The 24,352-nt window shown below is 36.6% G+C and overlaps 1 protein-coding gene across 2 annotated transcripts in view; it reads left to right on the top strand.

Annotated features, from left to right (window-relative positions):
• MEST overlaps nt 1-24,352 on the top strand; it is a 425,711-nt gene that overhangs the window by 129,070 nt on the left and 272,289 nt on the right. For both annotated transcript variants that reach the window (XM_044088671.1, XM_044088670.1), the window contains one exon: nt 24,038-24,096. In XM_044088671.1, coding sequence (XP_043944606.1) covers nt 24,038-24,096 — 59 coding nt within the window. The remainder of the gene's footprint in view (nt 1-24,037; nt 24,097-24,352) is intronic.

Here is a 24,352-nt window from a genome sequence, read left to right as displayed (position 1 = left end):
TTAAATTGACACTTTTTCTTTAGCTAAAAAGAGCACTTACTTTTGTATTTCTAACATTAAAGGAGCTACATCATTGTATAATTTAATAGGATACTAATTAAAAATTGGTAAACGTTCTTCGTATTGGTTACTGCTGCATTAGTCTAAGCTATATGGGTTATATCCTACATAAGATATAACAGCCGGCCAGTTTCTAAAGCTTCAGGATACCTTCCATGTACCAAAACCATTATTCAGATTGAGCTGAAATCTGAACTGATTAAAAAGATTTGGGTGCGGAGCCCTTTAGAGCTTTCCAGCCAGTGAGAAGAATAGTCCGAAGTGGGCTTTCAAGGATCGATGGTCATCTAATTCTGTTCCATTGTTAGGCAGATAAATTCCCTTCAGGGAAAAACCTTCCACATTACTTTTAAACTTGTTCTAGGTTGCTTTTTTTGTTCAAAACAAATACTTTTAAGGTAGGAAAAATGTGTTTTTCTTGACTGTCTCTTGTGCTGTGGCTAAAGCTGGTTCTTCAGACCACTCATCTTTTTCTTCAGATCCTCTGGTATTGTCTTTACAACCACCATAGATTGGGGGTTAGCTATATCCCCTGCAGCTGTTTGGGTCTTCTCAGTGAGCAAGGGAGAGCCAATCTGTGGGCCATGGGATAAGGAGCAATGAATGTGCCCCTGCTTAGCCAGACTGCAGTGCCCATCCCTGGGGATGTGATTGCTGGCAATACTAGGTCTGTTTGCCCTAACCTTCCTGTCAAAAAGAGACAGAAAACTAAACACTTATTTTCTCCTGTGTCAGTTTCTTGGGACAGGATTAATGTATTTGACTTGGCTCAAGGTCTTGGCAAACTGTTGACCCATCTTGTAAGGTGGTTTCTGGTAAAAGAAAAAAAAAGATTCATCTATCGCTGAAGAGGTTCAAGAACTGGAATCTATTAGGGATTGTGAAGGGAGAGATGCGGTCCATTTCCTCCTCAGATATCTGATTCCGACTATGGGGAGAATGTGGTTTCTCATTCTCCATGTGAAGGATTCTCTTTCTGTGAGGCTGTTTCCAGGATGAACCATTTTTTCAATGAGAAAATACTGAGGGTCTCAGTACCTTGAAAATATTATGATTTGCTACATCTGTAATTTCCAGAAACCTCACCCATCTCACCAGTGTTGTCAGCACTGGAGGAAGTGTTTGTCACAGACTGTAGGTTCCCTGACAACCAGCCTATTGCCCCTAAAAAAGCAGATAGAATGTACAAAGCTCCTCAGTCTTTCATGATTTTATATCCTTATCCCAGACCTGACCCAGCAGCTATAGTTTCAGTTAATCAAACTGTTGTCAAGCATTTTGTTAAACCTAATCTTTCTCTTTCTGGTTTGTTTGTCTTTTCGGCTTTTCCCGGTTAGGGGTCGCCACAGTGGAACTCCGGTCCGCTAATGATTGGCAGTAGATTTTTTTATGGTGCCAAGTTGCCAGCCCAACACCCAACCTTCAGTGAAGGCACGCCCATTCACGCATGCCTTTCGGAGGCCACTCGACCACGGGGAGGACATGTAGACTTCACACAGAAGGCACTCCAGCCGTGAATTGAACGGGAGAACCTCTTGCTGTAAGGCAACAATGCTACCGCTGTACCGCCAATTCAGGTCTCAGGATGGTAAAGCTATAAGTTTTGGCAAAAAAGTATATGCTTCTGCAACTTTAATTTTTAGAATTCTAAAGTTTCAGACTCATTTGTTAACATTTATTCTAGTTTTAAAAATATGAGGAATGCTTTGGCTGCAATTTCCTCTTGTCAGGAAATCTCTGCTTTGTGTGATTTAGCTTCTTCTATTTTTCATATCACTACCCATTGTTTGAAGTGTGTTTATGCCTTTTTAGATACTGCTTCTAGGGCTGTTACCATTGATGCTGTTTTGTGGACATTTGCCTGACCACATTCCCAGAACTTCCCAGAAGATGTCTAAAATGAAAATTTGAATTCTCTTTTGGATTTAGTTTTTGGACCTGCTTACAGAGGTTATGAAAAAGTGCAATGAGAGAGCAAGCTGGTTCAGGTAATCTCTCAGGTTTTCATCTCTCTTCCTTGAAATTCTCCAAGGGAGTTTATTTTCCCTTACTAAATTTTAGCAGGAAACAAAATGTACAGTCACATCAGAATGCTGGTAAACAGACATTTAAAAACAATGGTAGGGAGGTTCTAGAAAAAAAACAGGACCCCCCCCCCCCCAGAACAAAGTTCAGTCAAAGAAGACTGAATGACGCTGTTGGGGACTATGTTCCTTCCCTCCACTAGGACAGTCCCTTACCCCTTCCAGAAAGTCTGAAACTCCACTTCTCTCTTTGGAAACATATTGTTTCAGACAAATGGATCTTGGGTGTGATCCATCTAGGAGACCAATGGCATGGGGAGGAAATTCCCCCATTCTAGGGGATTCCTCTTCATCTGTCAGATCAAATCCTTTTCTTTCCTCCCATCCTATATCATATGCTGTCTCTGGGGGTAATAGAAACTATTCTTCCTTCCCAGTTTGGTAAGGATTTTACTCAGTGTTTTTACTGCCAAAAAATGAAAATTATTGGAGACCAGTTCTGGATCATTCTTTTCTGAATCGTTTTTTTTATAGTGCCCAAGTTCAAAATGATTTCACTTCACAACCTATTACCACTTCTTCCTCATTTGAGTTTGCTAGTAACATTAGATTTAAAATATCATCACATACCTATTCATCCAGATTTCAGGTGTTTAAGGTTTTGTGCATCTGGATCACATTATCAGTTCTGTGCCTTACCCATAGGGTCATTCACTTCTCCAAAGCTTACCTCACTTTAAGATTTACTAAAATGAACTGGCCATAACACAAAACAATGCCATGCATCACAGAATTATTATTTTTATTATTATTATTATATTTTGCAGGCGGATTACCCCACAATGTGGAGGGGGCAAGCCTAACATCTGAAGTCTCTATATATACTAAGCTCAGGTCACATAGGTATAGACAAATGTGAAAAGATATTCTAATCTTGGTTCTCTCAGTATCTGTGCTCGCTGTCCAATGAACATGTGCAGATACTCCAAGGTGAGATGTGTGCTGTCTGAGAGATAATCTGATTTCATATATCTGATGGTAGAATAACATTAGCAGCATCTCCCCTTGTAAACTCATGAGATCCTGCTGCATACCGTTTGTACTAATTGTGTCTTCTGCTCTTCTCAGACAGGCCACTCTGTGCCCACTCATTTCTGAAGGCTTCAGTGCCTCAAAACTAGTAGGGTATAACTAGGATTTACTATGACCCATAGAAAAATTTAGAAAGGCCCTCAGAATAGCTATTAAAATCTAAAAGGTGTAGAAGATCAGAAGGCTAAACAGTCCAATGAAGAGGGAAGTTTTTTTGTAATTTGGTCTTCCTATAGAGCGCTATTACAAAACCATATGTGTGATGTTGATTTCATGATGCAGATATTGTATTGCTAAGAATAATTTCAACATGTGAATGTATTTCACATAAGTAAGTGCAGCAAATTATGCCGAGACAGTGACAGTGCTACTACAGTTCCACTACTTGGGTCATTTTTGCCAGTCATTTTTTGTAGGTCTTCCTGAATTTTCCCAGTGGAGAGATTCAACAACTTGCTAAGGTAAGAGAATATTATTGGTTAGGTTTAGTAGTGAAAAGCCACTATTCTGCTATCCCACATACATTTGGGATTAAAGCTGTGGCACATTATTTAGTTCAGGGAACTTCTTATTCTGTTGTTCTGTATCTGTTTCGCTTTTGTTTGACCACCAACGACCAGCAAAAACGATAGTGAACACAATGTAATAAAGATTACTTTATTATTGCTCCAAAACCATAATCCAGACCGGTTTCGGCTATTCAGCCTTTGTCAATGGATACAAAAAGATTTTTTGATGTGAAATACAACAGCCTATATTTATAGTGATCTCTAATTACTTTGAAGCAGTGGTATAGTACAACCTAGTGGATGGAGTATCAAAGTACATGTATCATCTTAGTTGCAAAGCATTTGCCCAGTGACATTTAATGCCAAAAATGTAAACATTATATCATATTTTCAAGGATGAAAAAGCAGAGTTTTGAAAAAATCATTTGTGCATACAGATTCCATGGTGATAAGCCAGGGGCATACTCCATGTATTTATAAATAAGCATACATTGGTGTTCAAGAATAAAGAATTGTAAATCTGACTACGACTGGTATATATTGTATATGATAACAATATGTCAATAAAATAAAAAGTAATGATCATATACCATATTAATAAATAAAGTTTGAGAAATAAGCCGTCATTGTCGGCTATTAATATTGGTTATAATGATTTCAAATAGTTTCCTTATGAATGATGCCTAAATTATCATTATTATAATACCTTGCCATATATTTCAAAACATCATGACAGATAAAAATATAAAACTGTGTTTATATATGTGTCCTACTGTTGTGGATATATACAAGAGTGCATACCATACTTTGGTCGAATACTGATGTTAATTGTGGTAAACTTGACCACTATTATATTATTCACACTAATTTTTGATCTATGTGTATATATGATTTTGCCATAATCATGAAACCACCCAATATTACATAAAACTCACAGATGGTCATTCAGACCTGGTGGAAATAAACATCCAAGGTTGGTAATCCAATATTGTTCCTTATGGTTTAAAATGGTGTGCCAACCTTGTTGATTGTCCCTGTCTCCCTGAATTTTGTCAATGATCATGAACATGAAATGAGCATTGGGATGTTGTATCGTATGTCTGTACAAAGCATTTGTTTTTTTTTGTTCTTAATGTCACTACGATGTTCTGTCATCCTTATTCTAAGAGATCTTGATGTTTGACCAATGTAGAAGGCTTTACATTGGCAGGTAGCTAAGTAGATGATCCATGTACTACTGCAATTTCCAAACACCCTCGTTTTAAATACACGATTAGTGTTGGCACTGGTAAATTCTTTGAGTGTACTAACCTGTAGGCAGGAGCAACAATGGCCACATGGAAAAGTACCAATTAGTTTATCTCCAATAATAGTGGTCTGGTGATATACCGCTCCTCCCCCTTCTCTATGTTTGTAATGTGAAAAAAGCCCTCCCAGGTTCTTGCCTCATCTGTATGACATCTGACACTGAGGGCCTAATAATGTCCTTAAACTATCATTCACCAAAAGAATGTTCCAGTTTGAATTCAATATATCCCTGACAATTTGTTGGTTCCTGCCATATGTAGTCACAAATCTCAAGATAGAGTCTCAATTAGCATGCCCTGATTTTTTGTATTGTAGCAAAGTCCTTCTGTCTATGGTGTTGCTCCATGAACTAGCTTGATATACGTCCATGTCTCTATATCCTCTGTCTTGAAATCTATGGTATAGATCTTGTCTGGCATGTTCAAATTCCTCCTGAGATGAACAAATGCGTCTGATACGCATAAACTGAGATTTAGGGATGTTGCGGATGGTGTGGTTTGGGTGCATACTAGATGCATGTAACAAAGTGTTGTATTGTGGGTATTTTCTAAATGTTTTAGTGCTTAGAGTGTCATCTTTGTTACGGTAAACAGTAACATCCAAAAAATCAATAGTACTAATGTTACTTGTAACCGTAAACTCAATACCCCAAATGTTACCATTCAGGTAATCCATAAATTCCTGTAAATATATTTCATCCGTCTTCCACACCATCCAGCAATCATCCAAATACCGTTGCCAGATATCGATTTCCACCATGTAAATGTTGTGTGATGTATCATATATCATACATTCTTCAAAATAGGCCATGAACAAATCCGCATAAATGGGTGCAAAGGAAGCTCCCATTGCTGTTCCTTGTAACTGCCAAAAGCATTCTCCATGGAAGTAAAAAACATTTTTGTTTAATACATGTTCTGCCATGCAGACAAGTAAGGTGTTAAAACCCGGAGGATACAGGTTTGTGCTCTCAAGCCAATATTGCAGGGATTGTAATCCCGCCCAGTGTGGAATGCTCGTGTATAAAGATTTAACATCCAACATACACATTAGCCAGTCTGGTTCTAACTGTGTATCCTCCAAAATTTGTAAAAAGTGCGTTGTGTCCTGTAGTCGGGCCCTGACCGATGTCAGTAGGGGTTTGAGATACTGTGTTAAAAATGCTGATAATGGTTCAGTCAAGGACCCAATCCCTGACACAATGGGTCTACCTGGAGGTTTTGTAATAGACTTATGAATTTTTGGAAGAAGATACAGGATTTGTTTCTGTGGGTCCTTTACAGTGAGATGTTTAACTGTATTTTTTGTTATAATACCCTCATCCTCTGCTAGTTTAAGAAAAGAGTCTATTTCTTTTTTGAAGACCCCGGTCGGGTCGATGTACATTTGCATATAACACCTAGTATCTGCTAACTGTCTTTTCTCCTCATTGAGATATTCCCCAATGTTCATTACCACCACAGCACCTCCCTTGTCTGCAGGCAGAATGGCAATATTGCGGTTATGCCTTAATTCCTCCAAGGCTACCTTTTCCATGGGTGACATGTTCTGGCCCAGAATGTATGATTCTTTAAGATTAAAATGTAAATCCCTAAGTACAGATTGTTGGAAAATAGAGACATGTTTGTTCATGGGCGGTTGAAAGTCTGATTTCAAGAACTTGAAATCAAGTGGTCTTTGAGAGGTATTGTCTGAAAAAAATAATTTCAAGTTCAGGTTACGACAAAAAGACAAAACATCCTTAACAATGCTATGTTCATCAATGAAAAAACTGGGAATAAAACCAAGTCCTATATTGAGTAATGTAGTTTGTACATCTGTCAGTTGTACATTAGAAAGGTTCAAGACATTATGAAACCCAAATTTTGTCAATTCAACATCGTTTGTATCAGTCCTTCCATGGAATTGGATCTTATTCCTATATTTGTGCTTGTGACCCCCTCGTCACTTGTTTGTATGTCTAAAGGGTACTGGGAATTAGTTTTTTTTACTTCTGGGTGATTCTCGATAGTTACTACAGTCATTGTCTGTGCATGATGAGTCTTCCCCTGAAGTACTAACTAAAGTTTTGTCAGAGGATTTCAGGAACCAAGCTCTTCAACAATCGTCAATGATGTTTGTTAAGATCCTTGCTGCTTATTATGAGAGAAGGGTGGACATTTGTTTAATGGAAGTAAAAGCTTCATGTGAAGAGTATAAGAAATATGAATCACAACCAACATATGTCACTTTTGTTAGCAAATTATCTAAAGATTTGGCTAATTTTGACCAACTAACTAAAGATAGGAAAATACGTAAGTTCAACAGGGACTGCACTGATTACCAAAGGGGTTGTTCTTTTGACACATCTAAAACTGTGAGATTTAATGATTTTGGTCAGAGGACACCAGGAAATAAACCTAAGAAAAGGCCAAGGTCTATCCTGAAATCCTCTGACAAAACTTTAGTTAGTACTTCAGGGGAAGACTCATCATGCACAGACAATGACTGTAGTAACTATTGAGAATCACCCAGAAGTAAAAAAACTAATGCCCAGTACCCTTTAGACATACAAACAAGCGACGAGGGGGTCACAAGCACAAATATAGGAATAAGATCCAATTCCATGGAAGGACTGATACAAACGATGTTGAATTGAAAGAATTTGGGCTTCATAATGTCTTGAACCTTTCTAATGTACAACTGACAGATGTACAAACTACATTACTCAATAAAGGACTTGGTTTTATTCCCAGTTTTTTCATTGATGAAGATATCATTGTTAAGGATGTTTTGTCTTTTTGTCGTAACCTGAACTTGAAATTATTTTTTTCAGACACTACCTCTCAAAGACCACTTGATTTCAAGTTCTTGAAATCAGACTTTCAGCCGCCCATGAACAAACATGTCTCTATTTTCCAACAATCTGTACTTAGGGATTTACATTTTCATCATAAAGAATCATACATTCTGGGCCAGAACATGTCACCCATGGAAAAGGTAGCCTTGGAGGAATTAAGGCATAACCACGATCTTGCCATTCTGCCTGCAGACAAGGGAGGTGCTGTGGTGGTTAGGAACATTGGTGAATATCTCAATGAGGGGAAAAGACAGTTAGCAGATACTAGATGTTATATGCAAATGTACATCGACCCGACCGGGGTCTTCAAAAAAGAAATAGACTCTTTTCTTAAACTAGCAGAGGATGAGGGTATTATAACAAAAAATACAGTTAAACATCTCACTGTAAAGGACCCACAGAAACAAATCCTGTATCTTCTTCCAAAAATTCATAAGTCTATTACAAAACCTCCAGGTAGACCCATTGTGTCAGGGATTGGGTCCTTGACTGAACCATTATCAGCATTTTTAGCACAGTATCTCAAACCCCTACTGACATCGGTCAGGGCCCGACTACAGGACACAACGCACTTTTTACAAATTTTGGAGGATACACAGTTAGAACCAGACTGGCTAATGTGTACGTTGGATGTTAAATCTTTATACACGAGCATTCCACACTGGGCGGGATTACAATCCCTGCAATATTGGCCTGAGAGAACAAACCTGTATCCTCCGGGTTTTAACACCTTACTTGTCTGCATGGCAGAACATGTATTAAACAAAAATGTTTTTTACTTCCATGGAGAAAGCTTTTGGCAGTTACAAGGAACAGCAATGGAAGTTTCCTTTGCACCCATTTATGCGGATTTGTCCTTGGCCTATTTTGAAGAATGTATGATATATGATACATCACACAACATTTACATGGTGGAAATCGATATCTGGCAATGGTATTTGGATGATTGCTGGATGGTGTGGAAGACGGATGAAATATATTTACAGGAATTTATGGATTACCTGAATGGTAACATTTGGGGTATTGAGTTTACGGTTACAAGTAACATTAGTACTATTGATTTTTTGGATGTTACTGTTTACCGTAACAAAGATGACACTCTAAGCACTAAAACATTTAGAAAATACCCACAATACAACACTTTGTTACATGCATCTAGTATGCACCCAAACCACACCATCCGCAACATCCCTAAATCTCAGTTTATGCGTATCAGACGCATTTGTTCATCTCAGGAGGAATTTGAACATGCCAGACAAGATCTATACCATAGATTTCAAGACAGAGGATATAGAGACATGGACATATATCAAGGTAGTTCATGGAGCAACACCATAGACAGAAGGACTTTGCTACAATACAAAAAATCAGGGCATGCTAATCGAGACTCTATCTTGAGATTTGTGACTACATATGGCAGGAACCAACAAATTGTCAGAGATATATTGAATTCAAACTGGAATTTTCTTTTGGCGAATGATAGTTTAAGGGCATTATTAGGCCCTCATTGTCAGATGTCATACAGATGAGGCAAGAACCTGGGAGGGCTTTTTTCACATTACAAACATAGAGAAGGGGGAGGAGCGGTATATCACCAGACCACTCTTATTGGAGATAAACTAATTGGTACTTTTCCATGTGGCCATTGTTGCTCCTGCCTACAGGTTAGTACACTCAAAGAATTTACCAGTGCCAACACTAATCGTGTATTTAAAACGAGGGTGTTTGGAAATTGTAGTAGTACATGGATCATCTACTTAGCTACCTGCCAATGTAAAGCCTTCTACGTTGGTCAAACATCAAGATCTCTTAGAATAAGGATGACAGAACATCGTAGTGACATTAAGAACAAAAAAGAAACAAATGCTTTGTACAGACATACGATACAACATCCCAATGCTCATTTCATGTTCATGATCATTGATAAAATTCAGGGAGACAGGAACAACCAACAAGGTTGGCACACCATTTTAAACCATAAGGAACAATATTGGATTACCAACCTTGGATGTTTATTTCCACCAGGTCTGAATGACCATCTGAGAGTTTTATGTAATATTGGGTGGTTTCATGATAATGGCAAAATCATATATACACATAGATCAAAAATTAGTGTGAATAATATAATGGTGGTCAAGTTTACCACAATTAACATCAGCATTCGACCAAAGTATGGTATGCACTCTTGTATATATCCACAAAAGTAGGATACATATATAAACACAGTTTTGTATTTTTATCTGTTATGATGTTTTGAAATATATGGCAAGGTATTATAATAATGATAATTTAGGCATCATTCTTAAGGAAACTATTTGAAATTATTATAACCAATATTAATAGCCGACAATGACGGCTTATTTCTCAAACTTTATTTATTAATATGGTATATGATCATTACTTTTTATTTTATTGACATATTGTTATCATATACAATATATACCAGTTGTAGTCAGATTTGCAATTCTTTATTCTTGAACACCAATGTATGCTTATTTATAAATACATGGAGTATGCCCCTGGCTTATCACCATGGAATCTGTATGCACAAATGATTTTTTCAAAACTCTGCTTTTTCATCCTTGAAAATATAATATAATGTTTACATTTTTGGCATTAAATGTCACTGGGCGAATGCTTTGCAACTAAGATGATACATGTACTTTGATACTCCATCCATTAGGTTGTACTATACCACTGCTTCAAGGTAATTAGAGATCACTATAAATATAGGCTGTTGTATTTCACATCAAAAGATCTTTTTGTATCCATTGACAAAGGCTGAATAGCCCAAACCGGTCTGGATTATGGTTTTGGAGCAATAATAAAGTAATCTTTATTACATTGTGTTCACTATCGTTTTTGCTGGTCGTTGGTGGTTTTACGTTATTGGTTTGACCCTGCACACCATCCTTGCGGAGCACTTTGTTTGCTGTTCGCTTTTGTTTGACTCATAACTTTTATTTTTGGTAAAAACTGGCTCCTTTGGTGGGAGCACCATTTCTTCCAGTTTATGCAAGATATTTGTGGCCGACTTTGAAAGAATGTTTGGGCAGGAATTTATGAACAGGCAGGTGATACTAATATATATATATCTGTATAAGATATATAGATGTTATCCTACTTCTTTGTAAGGGTAGTAACACAGAAGATGGTCATTTTGTATATGTGTGAAATGAAAAATAAATGGATGGTTTATCAAATATATATCAGCAGTTACAGATATTGAAATTATTTTTTAGATATCACTATAAAAGGGAGAGTAGGTAAGAATTCAAACAAGATTATAAAGAAAGCAAACGTCAGCTAACATGCACAAAGTGCACATCCCCCCAAATAATTAAATCTTTTACTGTGGGTGAATTTATAAGCTTAAAATGTGATACTAGTGATGAGGTAGCATTGAAATGTCTATCAGATGAAATTGAAACAGTTTAATTGAAAGGGTTACACTTTGTTTTAAGGAAGAATAGAAATAGTGTTTAAATAAAAACAAGCTGTTGTAGGAGTTAATAAGTGGCCAGAGCAGAGACAGATGAAGAAACTCAAAATAATTTGTTTTGCATTATTAAGAATACAACTTTTCAGAGGTTTATAAGTGTCATAAGAAAAAAACAAACATTCTGACATTTGATAATGGTCAAGATTTTTATACATGCCAAGCTAGTATTGTAGTATATAGAATAAAATATAATTGTGAGCAAGAAAGATGATGTATTGAAATGACTAAATAAAGGTTAGCATGAGAACTCAGGGGAATGTGTAATGTGAGAACTACAAATTTTGTTAATACATTAGCAATACATGCACACCCACATCTTGAAGTTGAATGTTTTAAACCGTTTTTGTTGGCATTGGTACATTTACTGAGAGAACGTGCTATGTTAATGGCTTTAAACACTTTAAAGGTTCATTTGTTTTTAAAATATAATACTCTTTCCCTTAGTGATTTGAATTTAGACATTATGTAACAATTTTTAATTTAACATTACTAGGGACTTGTTATTTAAGTATTACAGGAATGTTGCTTATGTTATTGTAAGGTAATTTATTGCAAATTCTGTGGGTTTTCTTTTTTCTTGGGTATATTTATTTGTGTAATTTAAAATGAATTTGGGACTAGTATAATCTGAATTGGTAATCAAATTAATCCCACTCCTAAAGGACAGAGGAAAGCCATGCAGGTATGCACAAAAGAACAGGATTAGTTTGATTGTTGGTTATTTTACCCATTGCAGCTGTGTTTGGATCTTTTGTCATTAGGAAGCTACCTAATGATCTTTGATCATTATCTGGAAAACAAGAGGTTGTCACTCTTGACATGCACCACTATGTCATCTGCTTCTTCTACTTTGGAGCTTGACTCTTCAGCCAAAAAGAAGCAAAGGGACAAGGCGCCAAAAGAAGCAGATGACTCAGATAGGACCTCCACTTCTTCTTCAAGGCCAGAGATGACAGATCCCAGTGAGACACTCTTGCAGTTCCTTTGCCATCCTTGGGATTTACCTAGGCCTCTAGCATTTCCCCTTTGGAGGATGTTATGGATAGGGAAGAATGTCCATTTATATCCACTGACCATTGTCCTTGTGCATCTACTCCTGTCAGCCATCAGATACCATGTTCCTTTGGATACAGGGTAATTATTTTTGAGGATAAGAGGTGTATACATCAAGTACTGGTAAACAAAGAGGATGAAAGTAGTGGAATTGATGCTTGTCCCTTACAGCAGAAGCCTACTGTGGATACACTATGCAAAAGGCAACATAAAACAAAACATTTATCTTCCCCTACTCCTAGGAAAGTGTCCACTGAGAAACCTATCACTATGACCTCTCAGGATGACTTGTTTACATTGAATCAGACTTTTTTTAAATGCTATACAAGCCATGCAGCTGGGACAAATGCCTTCTTCAAAAAGGAAAAGGGAATCTTTTTCTGAGGAAGTGGATTTTTTAGTACAGAAGTCTTGCATTATGCCTTTCAAATTCCCTCACATTTGAATTGCAAGTAAGTTGTGGAGGATTCTCTTTCTTCTGACTCTCCAAATTAAACCTTTGAGGAACCTCTTTTGAAGATAAAGGGATTTTTAGATTGCAAGGGAGGGAGGTTTCAGACATCCAGAAGAGTTTTTTTTGATATTTTTCAGATGGCTATTCCCAACACTACCACCCGTCCTCAATGAGAGTGGCATTATGACTTTGTTTTAGCTTTTCTTTCTCCTGACTCTCAACCTTCTGCTCTAAAAAACTTCGACCAGGTCTGGGACTCACAAAAATTGCTGACCCTGCAGTCATTTTTGCTAGTTTAGAGAATGGAGCTAAACTGCTTTCTGACCCAAACTCTCTTTATAATGACGGAGGGCAGAGCCTAGACAGATATGGTAAAATAAATTTATGCTTCTGTTGCTTTCTTTTTAGGGCTACTAATTGCCAAACTTATGTGATTACATTTCTGTTAGCTTTGTTGGACAATATGGGTCAGAAAATGGCAGAGATTCCTACTCAAAAAGTGTGAGATCTAATGTGCTTGAAATGCTCCATTCTGTCTCACAAGTAGCTAAGCCTTATGTAAAATGTGGTTATGATGCTATCAATGCAGTTTCTAGAGCTGCTTCAATTGTCTGTGTTATCCATAGACATGCTTAGCTAAGCTCTAGACCCTTTCTGAAGATGTTAAGACACAGTTATTGAATACCTTTTCAGACAAAGATTTTGAGTTTTGGGATCACTTAACTGAAGTTTTCAAGAAGATGGAAGATGTAGGTAAAGACATGCAAGGCATAAACAGCTCTTTCTAACTCAAGTATCTAGATATGAAAGAAATTACCTTTTAAAACCAGTTCCTTTCTTCAGAAAACAGACTAAAACTAAACACCAGCAACAACAAAAATCATGTAAAGATCAATAATTCAAGAAGACTGCAAGGGGACTATAAGACTAAGCAGGCTGGATTCCAGAGTTCTGACAGTAATGCAGACCAGCCATGACTAACAGTGCCCTCTTTCTCTTCCCCTTCCTCACTCTGGCCTTCTTCATTCTTCCCCCAGAATAACTGGCAAACTTTGTCTTTGCCTCCCACTATGTGAAACAATTGCTTCTGACTATTGGAACTTTAACATCAAAAGAAGAGGTTACAAACTTCAGTAGAACTCCCTACCTGCTCCCCTCAGACATTTATCAAATTCAAAAAGACCAAAAACTCCTTACTTCACATATTCTTGCAAATTTTCTTTTGTCAGGAGACTTTCTTTAATCTCCAGGAAAGAAGCAGATTCTAGTCTTATTTTAGATCTCTCCATACTAAATACTTTCTGAAAGTTTCCTCACATATGAATACTCCCTCCGGACTTGTTTGCCTCTTCTTCACCTAAATGATCTATAGGTTTCTCTGGACTGAAAGGATGCTTATTTACACACCCTGCCTACCAAAGTCAGAGAAAATATTTGAGATTCTCTGTTGTGGACTCAGCACTATCAGTTTACTTCTCTACCCTTTGGACTTCCAACAGCACCAAAGGTATTCACAAGGTGCCTGACATCAGTCATTGTCTTCTGTAGATTCCAAGGAATATACATATCTGGAAAATTGTCTAATCCAAGCTACTTTCACTTCAGACAAGGGCTTAGATTTTTCTATGAACTTCCTCCAGAATCTAGGCTTCACTCTCAATCTAAGGAAATACTTCCCTTTTCCTCCTAGAGTGTTCCTTTTAGGCTGCCTAGTGGATACTACAACTCAAACAGCATTTCTACCTCCAGACATAACAGTAACATACAAAACCTGCTTTCTGAATCTAACAAAGCAGACATCTGTCTCATCCAGAAAGTGTCTGAAAACCCTTCCTCATGGCCTCTTATGCCAGGCTTCACACATGGAAATTACAGCAATATGTCAGGTCAGTCTGGATTCAGGAAGAGAATTCTCTCAACCAACAAATTCTCATAATTTCTTATTCATTTTAGGAATTGCTTTGGTAGTTCAAACAGGTAGACTTCAATCCAATGGTTCCCTTTGTACACCTTCCACCAATTCAGACCTTGCACAGGGAGCTTGTTCTCTAGAAACCAATGTCCAGGGTCCAGGGTGTAAGGAGTTCCCTTTCAGAAAGAGTCACATTGGTTTCATAGAGATGATGGCATTGATCAATAGACTCAAAGCTCTGCACCAGTTGTGGACTGCAGATTCTCTCCACGTTGTGACAATTAACACCACTGTTATGTGGTACATGAATAAACAAGACAGAACAAAATCTTATATACTTTGCAGATTGGTTGTGATTGCCATTATTATCAGCCTTGTTCAACTTTGGTAGATCTACTTATTCAAGACAAGGGATCACCATTTCATCCTAACTAACAAACCCTGAAGGTGCCAGTATGGATGGTAGGATTTTGATTCATTTCAGGCACCTGATTTACTAGGATGTGTTGCAAATTTTTAGAGCAGTTAGAAAATCTAACACCAAGATCTGGTTTATCTTAAAAGGAAAAAAGTTGTCTGTCTGACATCAGAATAGAGGATAGGACCCCAATTTAGCATGGGTATCCCTTGTCCTTCAGTATCATTGTGAGCTACTAATATTTGGCTTGTCTTACACTTACATTGAAGTATATCTTTCAGTCATTTCAGCTTGTTTGCATCTGGATCTATTTTTGTCAAACTCTAATCAAGTAATACTCAAGGGAGTTTTCCACATTAAACCTCCAGGAAAAAGAATGGCTCCTCCTTGGAACTTGGGCTACATGTTAGAGAGGTTAACTCTTCCTCCTTTTGAGACAGCTGCAAATTCTCCTCTAAAGTTTTTTTTTTTTTAGCTGGAAGCAATTTTTTTAGCAAATCTAATTTCAACTAGAAGAGTTTCTGAGTTACAGGTCCTTTTGTGCATTCCTCCATATTTGTTTTTTTTTCATAAAGATAGTATAAGTCTTTGAACCAATTCGTCATTCATGCATAAATGGTTTTGGAATTTACTATTAACCAGTCCTTCAACTTCCTTTCTTTCCAAATCCCCAAAACAGGGGAGAAAGAATTATTCATTCTTCAGATGTTCACACACAGCTTAGATTTTAGTTACAAAAGACTAAAGATCTTAGAATATCTGAACAATTATTTATCTCTGTAATAGATATAAACGCTCAGGAGCAACCCAGCACAGATCCAAATGTTCAGTATATAACTGTGCACTCAAAATACAGTCTCTAACAGTAATGATATTTGATATAAATTCCAACAGCAGGTAGATAAAATCCAGAGGCAAAGTAATAATAATATCCTTTTATTCCAGACACGTGTGAAGGTAAGCGCTTTCGCCAAGAGGCTTTGTCCAACCTTTAACAAACAGAATGTAAAAACACCTACTACTATATAGCTAACCGGTAATTAGATAATTGATACCAATCAAGTCAGCACTCATCTTAAAGTCATACTCTAAACACAGTCTAATGCATCTAAAAATATGTCATAACAAGTAAGCATATTAAAACATCACATCCATATGAATAAAACTCAAAAATGAGTGAGTATGTAACACAGTTACTATAATTAAAAATATATATATATAGGCATGTAAAAGTATAATAAATATATATCACAGAACATAGTATTAAACACTGGTATACTTATACCATAATTTACCTAACTACCAGGCTCCTATTTTTCAAGACAGGTTTCAAGGGAATTTTATCATTTAGCCCTGGACTGGCATGTGCTTTAAACTGAATTATCCATTTAACTTCCATTCTTTCCATATGATTCCTGACATCTCCACCCCTAATACTAGAATGAATCATTTGAATCACCAAAAAACAAAATGTAAGCTCTGTCCCTACTTCAAGAATATGTTTGGATAAGGCATTAGTGTTAGAATGAATACATATCTGATATAGGTGTTCTCTGATACAATCTTTAAGCCTCCTGTCAGTTTTGCCTACATAAAATGCAGGACAACGTGTGCACATTGCTAAATAAACTATGTGTTCTGAATTACAATTAGCCACTACGTTAAACTGATAACACTGTGTGGTTACTGGATGTACAAACATGTTATGTTTGAAAATGTAGGGACAGTAGTTGCAGTTGTTACATGAAAATGTACCAATTTTACTGGGATGTCTCGGAACCATCTGCTCATTGGAATAGCAAAGCATTCTATGCAAATTCTTTTTATTTCTAAAAAGAAAATTGGGATTTTCTCCCACTATTTCTTTAATTAATGGTTCAGTCATCAGGATTTGCCAGTGTCTACAAATAATGTCCCTGATGTCTCTAAAATCATAAGTATAAAACAAGGAAAATCTCTGTGTAGTTTTAGTTCCATTACCTAAAACTATCGGACTAGAAGGTGCATTATACCATCTGCTACCAAAATCTGAAAAATAAGGGCTGGCTCTCTCATTTCTATGTTCTTCTATACTCTGATAGATAATGTCTATATCTTGTGCGTTATATGACCTGTGAAGTAACCTTCCTTTCAAATTCATAAGCTCTTCATTATACCCTTCTCGTGTTGGATTTAACCTGGATGCTCTAAAGGCCTGTCCCTTAATAATATTATCAAAGACAAACCTAGGATGCATACTCTGTCTATGTAGCAAGGTATTCCTATAGCAGGACTTCCTGTAAATGCCTGTGTTAAGTTGCCCACTGCTTAACCTCTCTATATGGACATCTAGAAAATTGATACTACTTGTAGATTCCTCCATTGTAAACTTGAGGTATTCTGTAAGTGTATTGATTTCTTCATAAAAAACATACAATTCTCTCTTACTACCTGTCCATAAAAAGAAGAGGTCATCTACAAACTGTTTATAAAAAATCACATGCTTCTGATATCTGGGTAAAAGAAAAAGATGTTCTCTTTCCCACATAGCCATCCTTTATTATATGCTTTCTGCAAGTTGGTTGAAGAGGATGCGTATAGTCTATGTAGACATAGATGTATCAAAAAGAAAGGGAATTTAACATACAGACATAGGAAAGCATTAGACAACCTAAGAAATGACAGGAACATTATTAATAGACCTGCAGATAAAGGTGGTCCTACAGTTATGGATATGGTTGCATATGACTCACTTATGCAAGAATTGTTGGCAGAGAGGAATTTTTATATGCCCATTACCCCACGAGAGGTTAAAGTCCATATAGAGAGAGTTAATGACATTTTGGGAGACCTGAGAGAGAAAGGAGTCATTAGAGTAGAGCAGTAAATTTTTTTCTGGGTAGAACACCCGTTACTACCCATTATTCAAGGTCTGCCCAAGATACACAAGGACCCTTTACAATCAGGGGTGTCCAACCTTTTTCAGTTGCAAGGGCCGCATAGAGTCAACAGAAATGGTCTGGGGGCAAACGGCAAGTGAGGACCAAAAAAAAAAGGTCTCTCATATAAACTGAAGAGCAAAAAAAAAAAAAAAAAAAAAAGGAGAAAAAGTCTCCAACAACTAACTAAAGAGCAAAAGACTCAAAAAAACTCAGGTACTGGCTGTATTGTAGGTGAATTTGAACAATAAGTTTCTGCACTTGTGAGAAAAGGCTTGAAGCAGAAATTTGTTAGCAATTATTGTCTAGTGTAGATCTAACACAATACAAGTTGACCTAATGACAATGTATACCCCACTTGTCTCAGAAAAAAGTATTTAGGACTGCCCCTAGACATGCCTTTCCTTCAGCAAATGCACTGACAACAACATTACCAAAACACTGACCCAACACAACCTTTGTTTTATCTTGGACAACTCTCGCATCTCCTGCTGAAATAATTATATTACAAATTGCAGCTTTCATCGTATTTGTTTATGCAGAACCCATTTCCCACATGTACACTTGAGAACATCATTGCAAAAACAAATGACCAAATCCAGAGCTCTGTGAGACACCACTGATAATGCCCATTAAGACAGACAGGTAACCCCACATCCTGACTTGTCTGCGTGTTTAAAATCTCCAATCTGTTAACTCCCGTAACCTGCAAAGCCTGGCTTAGCCAAAATGTGTTAATACCCAAACTGGAATAAGGACTACCTTAATCAATAACATTCCATTCTAGTGCAGAAATTGAAAAACTACAAATCGCATTCAGTGTAATATGCAGATCGATCTCCTCATTGACCAAAGAACCCACCAATGCCATGTGTTGGAACATTACACATGGCTACCACTCAGAGACAGAGCACCTTTTCTCTGTCTAATTTTCAAAATTCTCAGTCTAGGTCCAATATTAAGCATCCTTCAGTCAACTATAATTATAGAATAAGTACAAACTTCTATCACAGTATTATGTATTTGTCTCCTTAAAAAAGTCCAACTATTGTCTGATATAATTTAAGAAAAATGTATCTTTTTTCCCTTTGTGCAGAATTTCATTTCTAGTCAGTATGATCAGTCAATAGTTTATTAAGTCTGCATAAGTGTCATACTATTTCCTACAGGAATTATTTTACTTTTCATTAGATTCTACAGTTCATTGCATTGTGAGTTTTTTTTCCCCTCAGAAATTATCTCACTGTAAAACGTTTCTGGTCTTGTCTTATTCCACTCACTAGACTAGTGTATCTGGAAATGCAGGTGTCTGCAAATCATAAATGAATCAAATAGCACAGAAACTATTGTCATACTAAGGGAGTACAATCCCTTGAGCACCAGCTCTGTTAATGTTAGTTACTTCAGATACAAATGACAGCAAACATGATACCACTGGCCAACATAGTGATCGGATATAAATGACAGATTCCCTAATATGGACAAATTCTTTCTGCTTACAAAATAAACTAATTTATCCACTATTTGTACCTAAAACAAACAAAAACAAATACAAGTGTGCTTACAATATGTCAAAGGCCACAAAACAGTGGCAGCTGCTAAACAAAAATATGCTGATGTCATCGCCTATGATTTTCTAAATATGTGTTTTTTAAACTGACTCCCACACCCATGAAAGAATGTTAAATATGCTATTTATATTTGCAACAGAAAAGTTTTGGCAACTTTTACATGCTAAGATAAGAAAGAGAAAAAAGTCTTTGTATTTCTTAAGCGCAGGAACTAAAACATTTATACTACCTTAAATAATCTGTTAGCACAGTATTATTTATTTTGCTTTTGTACTTCCAGACAAATATTACTACTAGCATCACTTTAATCCTTATGCCTAAAACTATAACCTGACCTCAAAATAAATTTCTGCTTAGCATATGACAAAAATATCGTTATTTTAAACATTACAGATCACATCAGTTCATCTCTGTTTCTTATCCTTATCCTGTTAATTTACCTAGCCTAGAAGAAAAATCACCTCTTGAATTCACATAGGCTTACAATGAAGCAGATGCCTTCTAAGAATTCAGTCATTTACAAGACATTCATTCTAGAATAGCTTAGCTTACCTTTTACTGCTGTAGAATATGTTGTAGTAGTCAGTAAATAAAATAAATCCACTTTCTTCGCCGCAAATGAAAAAAACGACCGAACGGTGTTTTCGCGCATGCGCATACCAGCGGAAAGACGCTGGTATGAAAAAACCATGAAAAAAAGAAAGTTGGCGCATGCGCAGAACAGCAAAAGTACGCAGACATGTAAACACACAGAAAAAAAGTTAAATTAAAATTAAATTTAAATTTAAGGGTCGCGGGCCGCATGGAAGAGCTCTGAGGGCCGCATGCGGCCCGCGGGCCGCGGGTTGGACACTCCTACATCCTCCCATGAGACCTATAGTTGCAGGCAGAGGCTGGGTTACTGAACCTATATCGGTTTTTATTGAGAAGTCTTTGAGGCCATTAATAGATAATAATTCAATTATACTCAGAGACACGAAACAGTTTTTATTAGAGTTATATGATAAAATGACATCAGTAGATGATAATCTATCGTATTTTTTGTTACACTGGACGTTAAATCATTATTTACGGTTATCCCTAACCTAATAGGTTTGCGGAAAATACAAGTATTTCTTACACAGTACTCTGATTTTACTACATCTAAGGTCGCGTTGATATGTTCATTACTGAAAATAGTGTTGGAAAATAACCTTTTTCTTTTAAGAACAACATATATAAGCAGAAGGATGGCGTAGCTATGGGCACATCTTGTGCCAATAGCTACGCCAACCTGGTCAAGATATAGACATTATCTATCAGAGTATAGAAGAACATAGAAATGAGAGAGCCAGCCCTTATTTTTCAGATTTTGGTAGCAGATGGTATAATGCACCTTCCAGTCCGGTAGTTTTAGGTAATGGAACTAAAACTACACAGAGATTTTCCATGTTTTATACTTATGATTTTGGAGACATCGGGGACATTATTTGTAGACACTGGCAAATCCTGATGACTGAACCATTAATTAAAGAAATAGTGGGAGAAAATCCCAAATTTCTTTTTAGAAATAAGAAGAATTTGCATAGAATGCTTTGCTATTCCAATGAACAGATGGTTCCGAGACATCCCAGTAAAATTGGTACATTTTCATGTAACAACTGCAACTACTGTCCCTACATTTTCAAACATAACATGTTTGTACATCCAGTGACCACACAGTGTTATCAGTTTAACGTAGTGGCTAACTGTAATTCAGAACACACAGTTTACTTAGCAATGTGCACACGTTGTCCTGCGTTTTATGTAGGCAAATCTGGTAGGAGGCTTAAAGATCATATCAGAGAACACCTAAATCAGATACGTATTCATTCTAACACTAATGCCTTATCCAAACATATTCTTGAAGTAGGGACAGAGCATACATTTTGTTTTTTGGTGATTCAAATGATTCATTCTAGTATTAGAGGTGGAGATGTCAGGAATCACATGGAAAGAATGGAAGTTAAATGGATAATTCAGTTTAAAGCACATGCCAGTCCAGGGCTAAATGATAAAATTCCCTTGAAACCTGTCTTGAAAAATAGGAGCCTGGTAGTTAGGTAAATTATGATATAAGTATACCAGTGTTTAATACTATGTTCTGTGATATATATTTATTATACTTTTACATGCCTATATATATATATTTTTAATTATAGTAACTGTGTTACATACTCACTCATTTTTGAGTTTTATTCATATGGATGTGATGTTTTAATATGCTTACTTGTTATGACATATTTTTTAGATGCATTAGACTGTATTTAGAGTATGACTTTAAGATGAGTGCTGACTTGATTGGTATCAATTATCTAATTACCAGTTAGCTATATAGTAGTAGGTGTTTTTACATTCTGTTTGTTAAAGGTTTGACAAAGCTTCTTGGTTAAAGCGCTTACCTTCACACGTGTCTGGAATAAAAGGATATTATTTTTACTTTACGTCTGGATTCTATCTACCTGCTGTTGGAATTTATATCACATATCATCACTGTTAGAGTCTGTATTTCGAGTGCACAGTTATATGCTGAACATTTGGATCTGTGCTGGGTTGCTCCTGAGTGTTTATATCTATTACAGTTATCTTGCATTTTTATGGCTACGGAGCATTTATCCCTTGGTGGGTAACGTGTTTATTTTTAGTTAATTATTTATCTCCTTTGCAGGAAAGAAAATGGTCTTGCCAGTATCTAAGCAAAGTATTTCAAAATTGATTTGTAAAGCAATGAATTTCTTCTATTCAAATTATGCGAAACAAGTGACAGGAATTCTTATAGTCTACTGTTCCAGAGCAGTAGCTACTTCATAGGCTTTATTGCAAGGCAAGGGTTCCAGCACTATCCTTGAAGCTGCCATTTAATCCACTGTTCACACCTTGTCTAAACATTAAAAACTGGATGTTCAATCTAAAGCAAGAAGTGGCTTTGCTAAGATTGTCCTTTATGGCTTTCTGAATTTGGAGTGTGTATCCCCTTCCTCCACCCAATCTAATTAAGGTTTAGGAGTCTTCCCAGATGTAAGGAATACTGCAACAATGATATAATGAAGAAGAAGATAGCACAATTGTGTGGGTAACTTACCAGAATAATAGATGCTTGAATATATCACTGTTGCTGTCCCGGGTTTATATTATAACAACAAACAATCAAATGATCGAACGTTGTTATATCGAACTCAAAAGTTCGAATTCACAACACATCGACCTACGAGAACAGCGATTTTTTTCGCAGGGAAAAAAAAAATCGCTGTTCCCAAAAAAAAAGCACATTCAAACATTGTGCCCCCCCACACCCCTACTTAAATATACCAACTCAGATATCGCAGTACAGTGCCGAAAACAGCAAAGTGATGGAAGCGGCCAAGCGACTTCTTTCCCAGGGAAAGAATTTGCTTATATGCCACTTCATCATTTTGCATTTTCAACATTTGAAGTTCGTTCAAGATGCATTAGACAAAATGCGTCTTCGATCTTTTGATGGGAACCTACTGTCCCAATGCCTTCCCTCTATCTCCTCTAGGGGTATTGTCTTCAAGTTTTGCCTTTCATTTGGGATGGGGTATTCCTTAATGTCTTTCCTTCCACCTCCTTAAAACATCCTATACTGTATAATTTCAATCTGTTTTAAATTTTTTATGTCAGGGTTTTTTCTCATGTTACTTGAGGAAGTTAATTATTTGTGTATACTCTGTATTACAGCAAGAAGACTCTGAATATGGAGTGGATCTATGTTCATATTATATCAGAATGCTGGTGTTTGCTTAGAGTGGGCATATGCCTCATAGGGGAAGGCTGTTTAGCCTTGGCAGACTGGGTGTTATTGAGTCAATGTGTTAGCATGAAGCTAGGATAACAGTAATGAAATCAGTGGCTCCTCCATAAAGTGAGGGCCTCATAAATGAGGGAAATATACTTTCAGGAGTTTTTGGTTAAGGAAATTAAGAATAAAAGGTAATGCTGATGTGATATTATGAAAGGCCTCATTTCCTGATGCATTTGAAATAAGCTAGCCAATGTGGAGTTCCAGTGAATGAAAATATATGTTGGCAATGTGTTGCTTCTAGTCATATCTGCAGATATATGCTTGTTTATTTTCAGACAACATTTTCTGTCATAAACCTTTTTTAATTAATTTATGTTTACAAAACCAACAGCAAGAGGTCTGAACTATTACATGAATATATTGCATGCAAAATTACGATCTGCTTGTCATTTTTGCCGCACAATCATAAAAACTGAATGGCTATAAATTAGAAAGTGGATACCATAAACGTTACAAAATAAAGACCACCTCAATGGAAGTGCTGAAGTTGTGTGCATATGCCATTATTGAAAAAATAATTTTCCTTTCTTTATCAGATATGAACAAAACAGAACTGGACACCTAATGATCAACAGCCTCTGTTTGTCAAATGGCGGTAACTATCTTATCCTCTTGGATAATACTTTATAGTTGTTGTATATCTTTATCTGTGGATTAAGCTAATTGTGTCATTGATTTTCCCACCCTGTGCACTCATGCATTAGAGATTTCATACATTCTTCTGTTTTATTTTTTTACCCATGAAAGGGATTGTATCCTCTTTGTCTGAAGCCTGACATTTTTTGTGCACCTTTTCTCTGGTATTTAGTACCATCCAGTCCTACTCCCTTGTAATGCCTTAGCGTGTGTGG

The sequence above is a fragment of the Protopterus annectens genome, chromosome 11.part0 (assembly GCF_019279795.1).
Source record: "Protopterus annectens isolate FY-2018-M chromosome 11.part0, PAN1.0, whole genome shotgun sequence".
Taxonomy (NCBI): Eukaryota; Metazoa; Chordata; order Ceratodontiformes; family Protopteridae; genus Protopterus; species Protopterus annectens.
The sequence above is the reverse complement of the archived record's forward strand: the minus strand, read 5'-3'. Positions and strand labels throughout refer to the sequence as shown.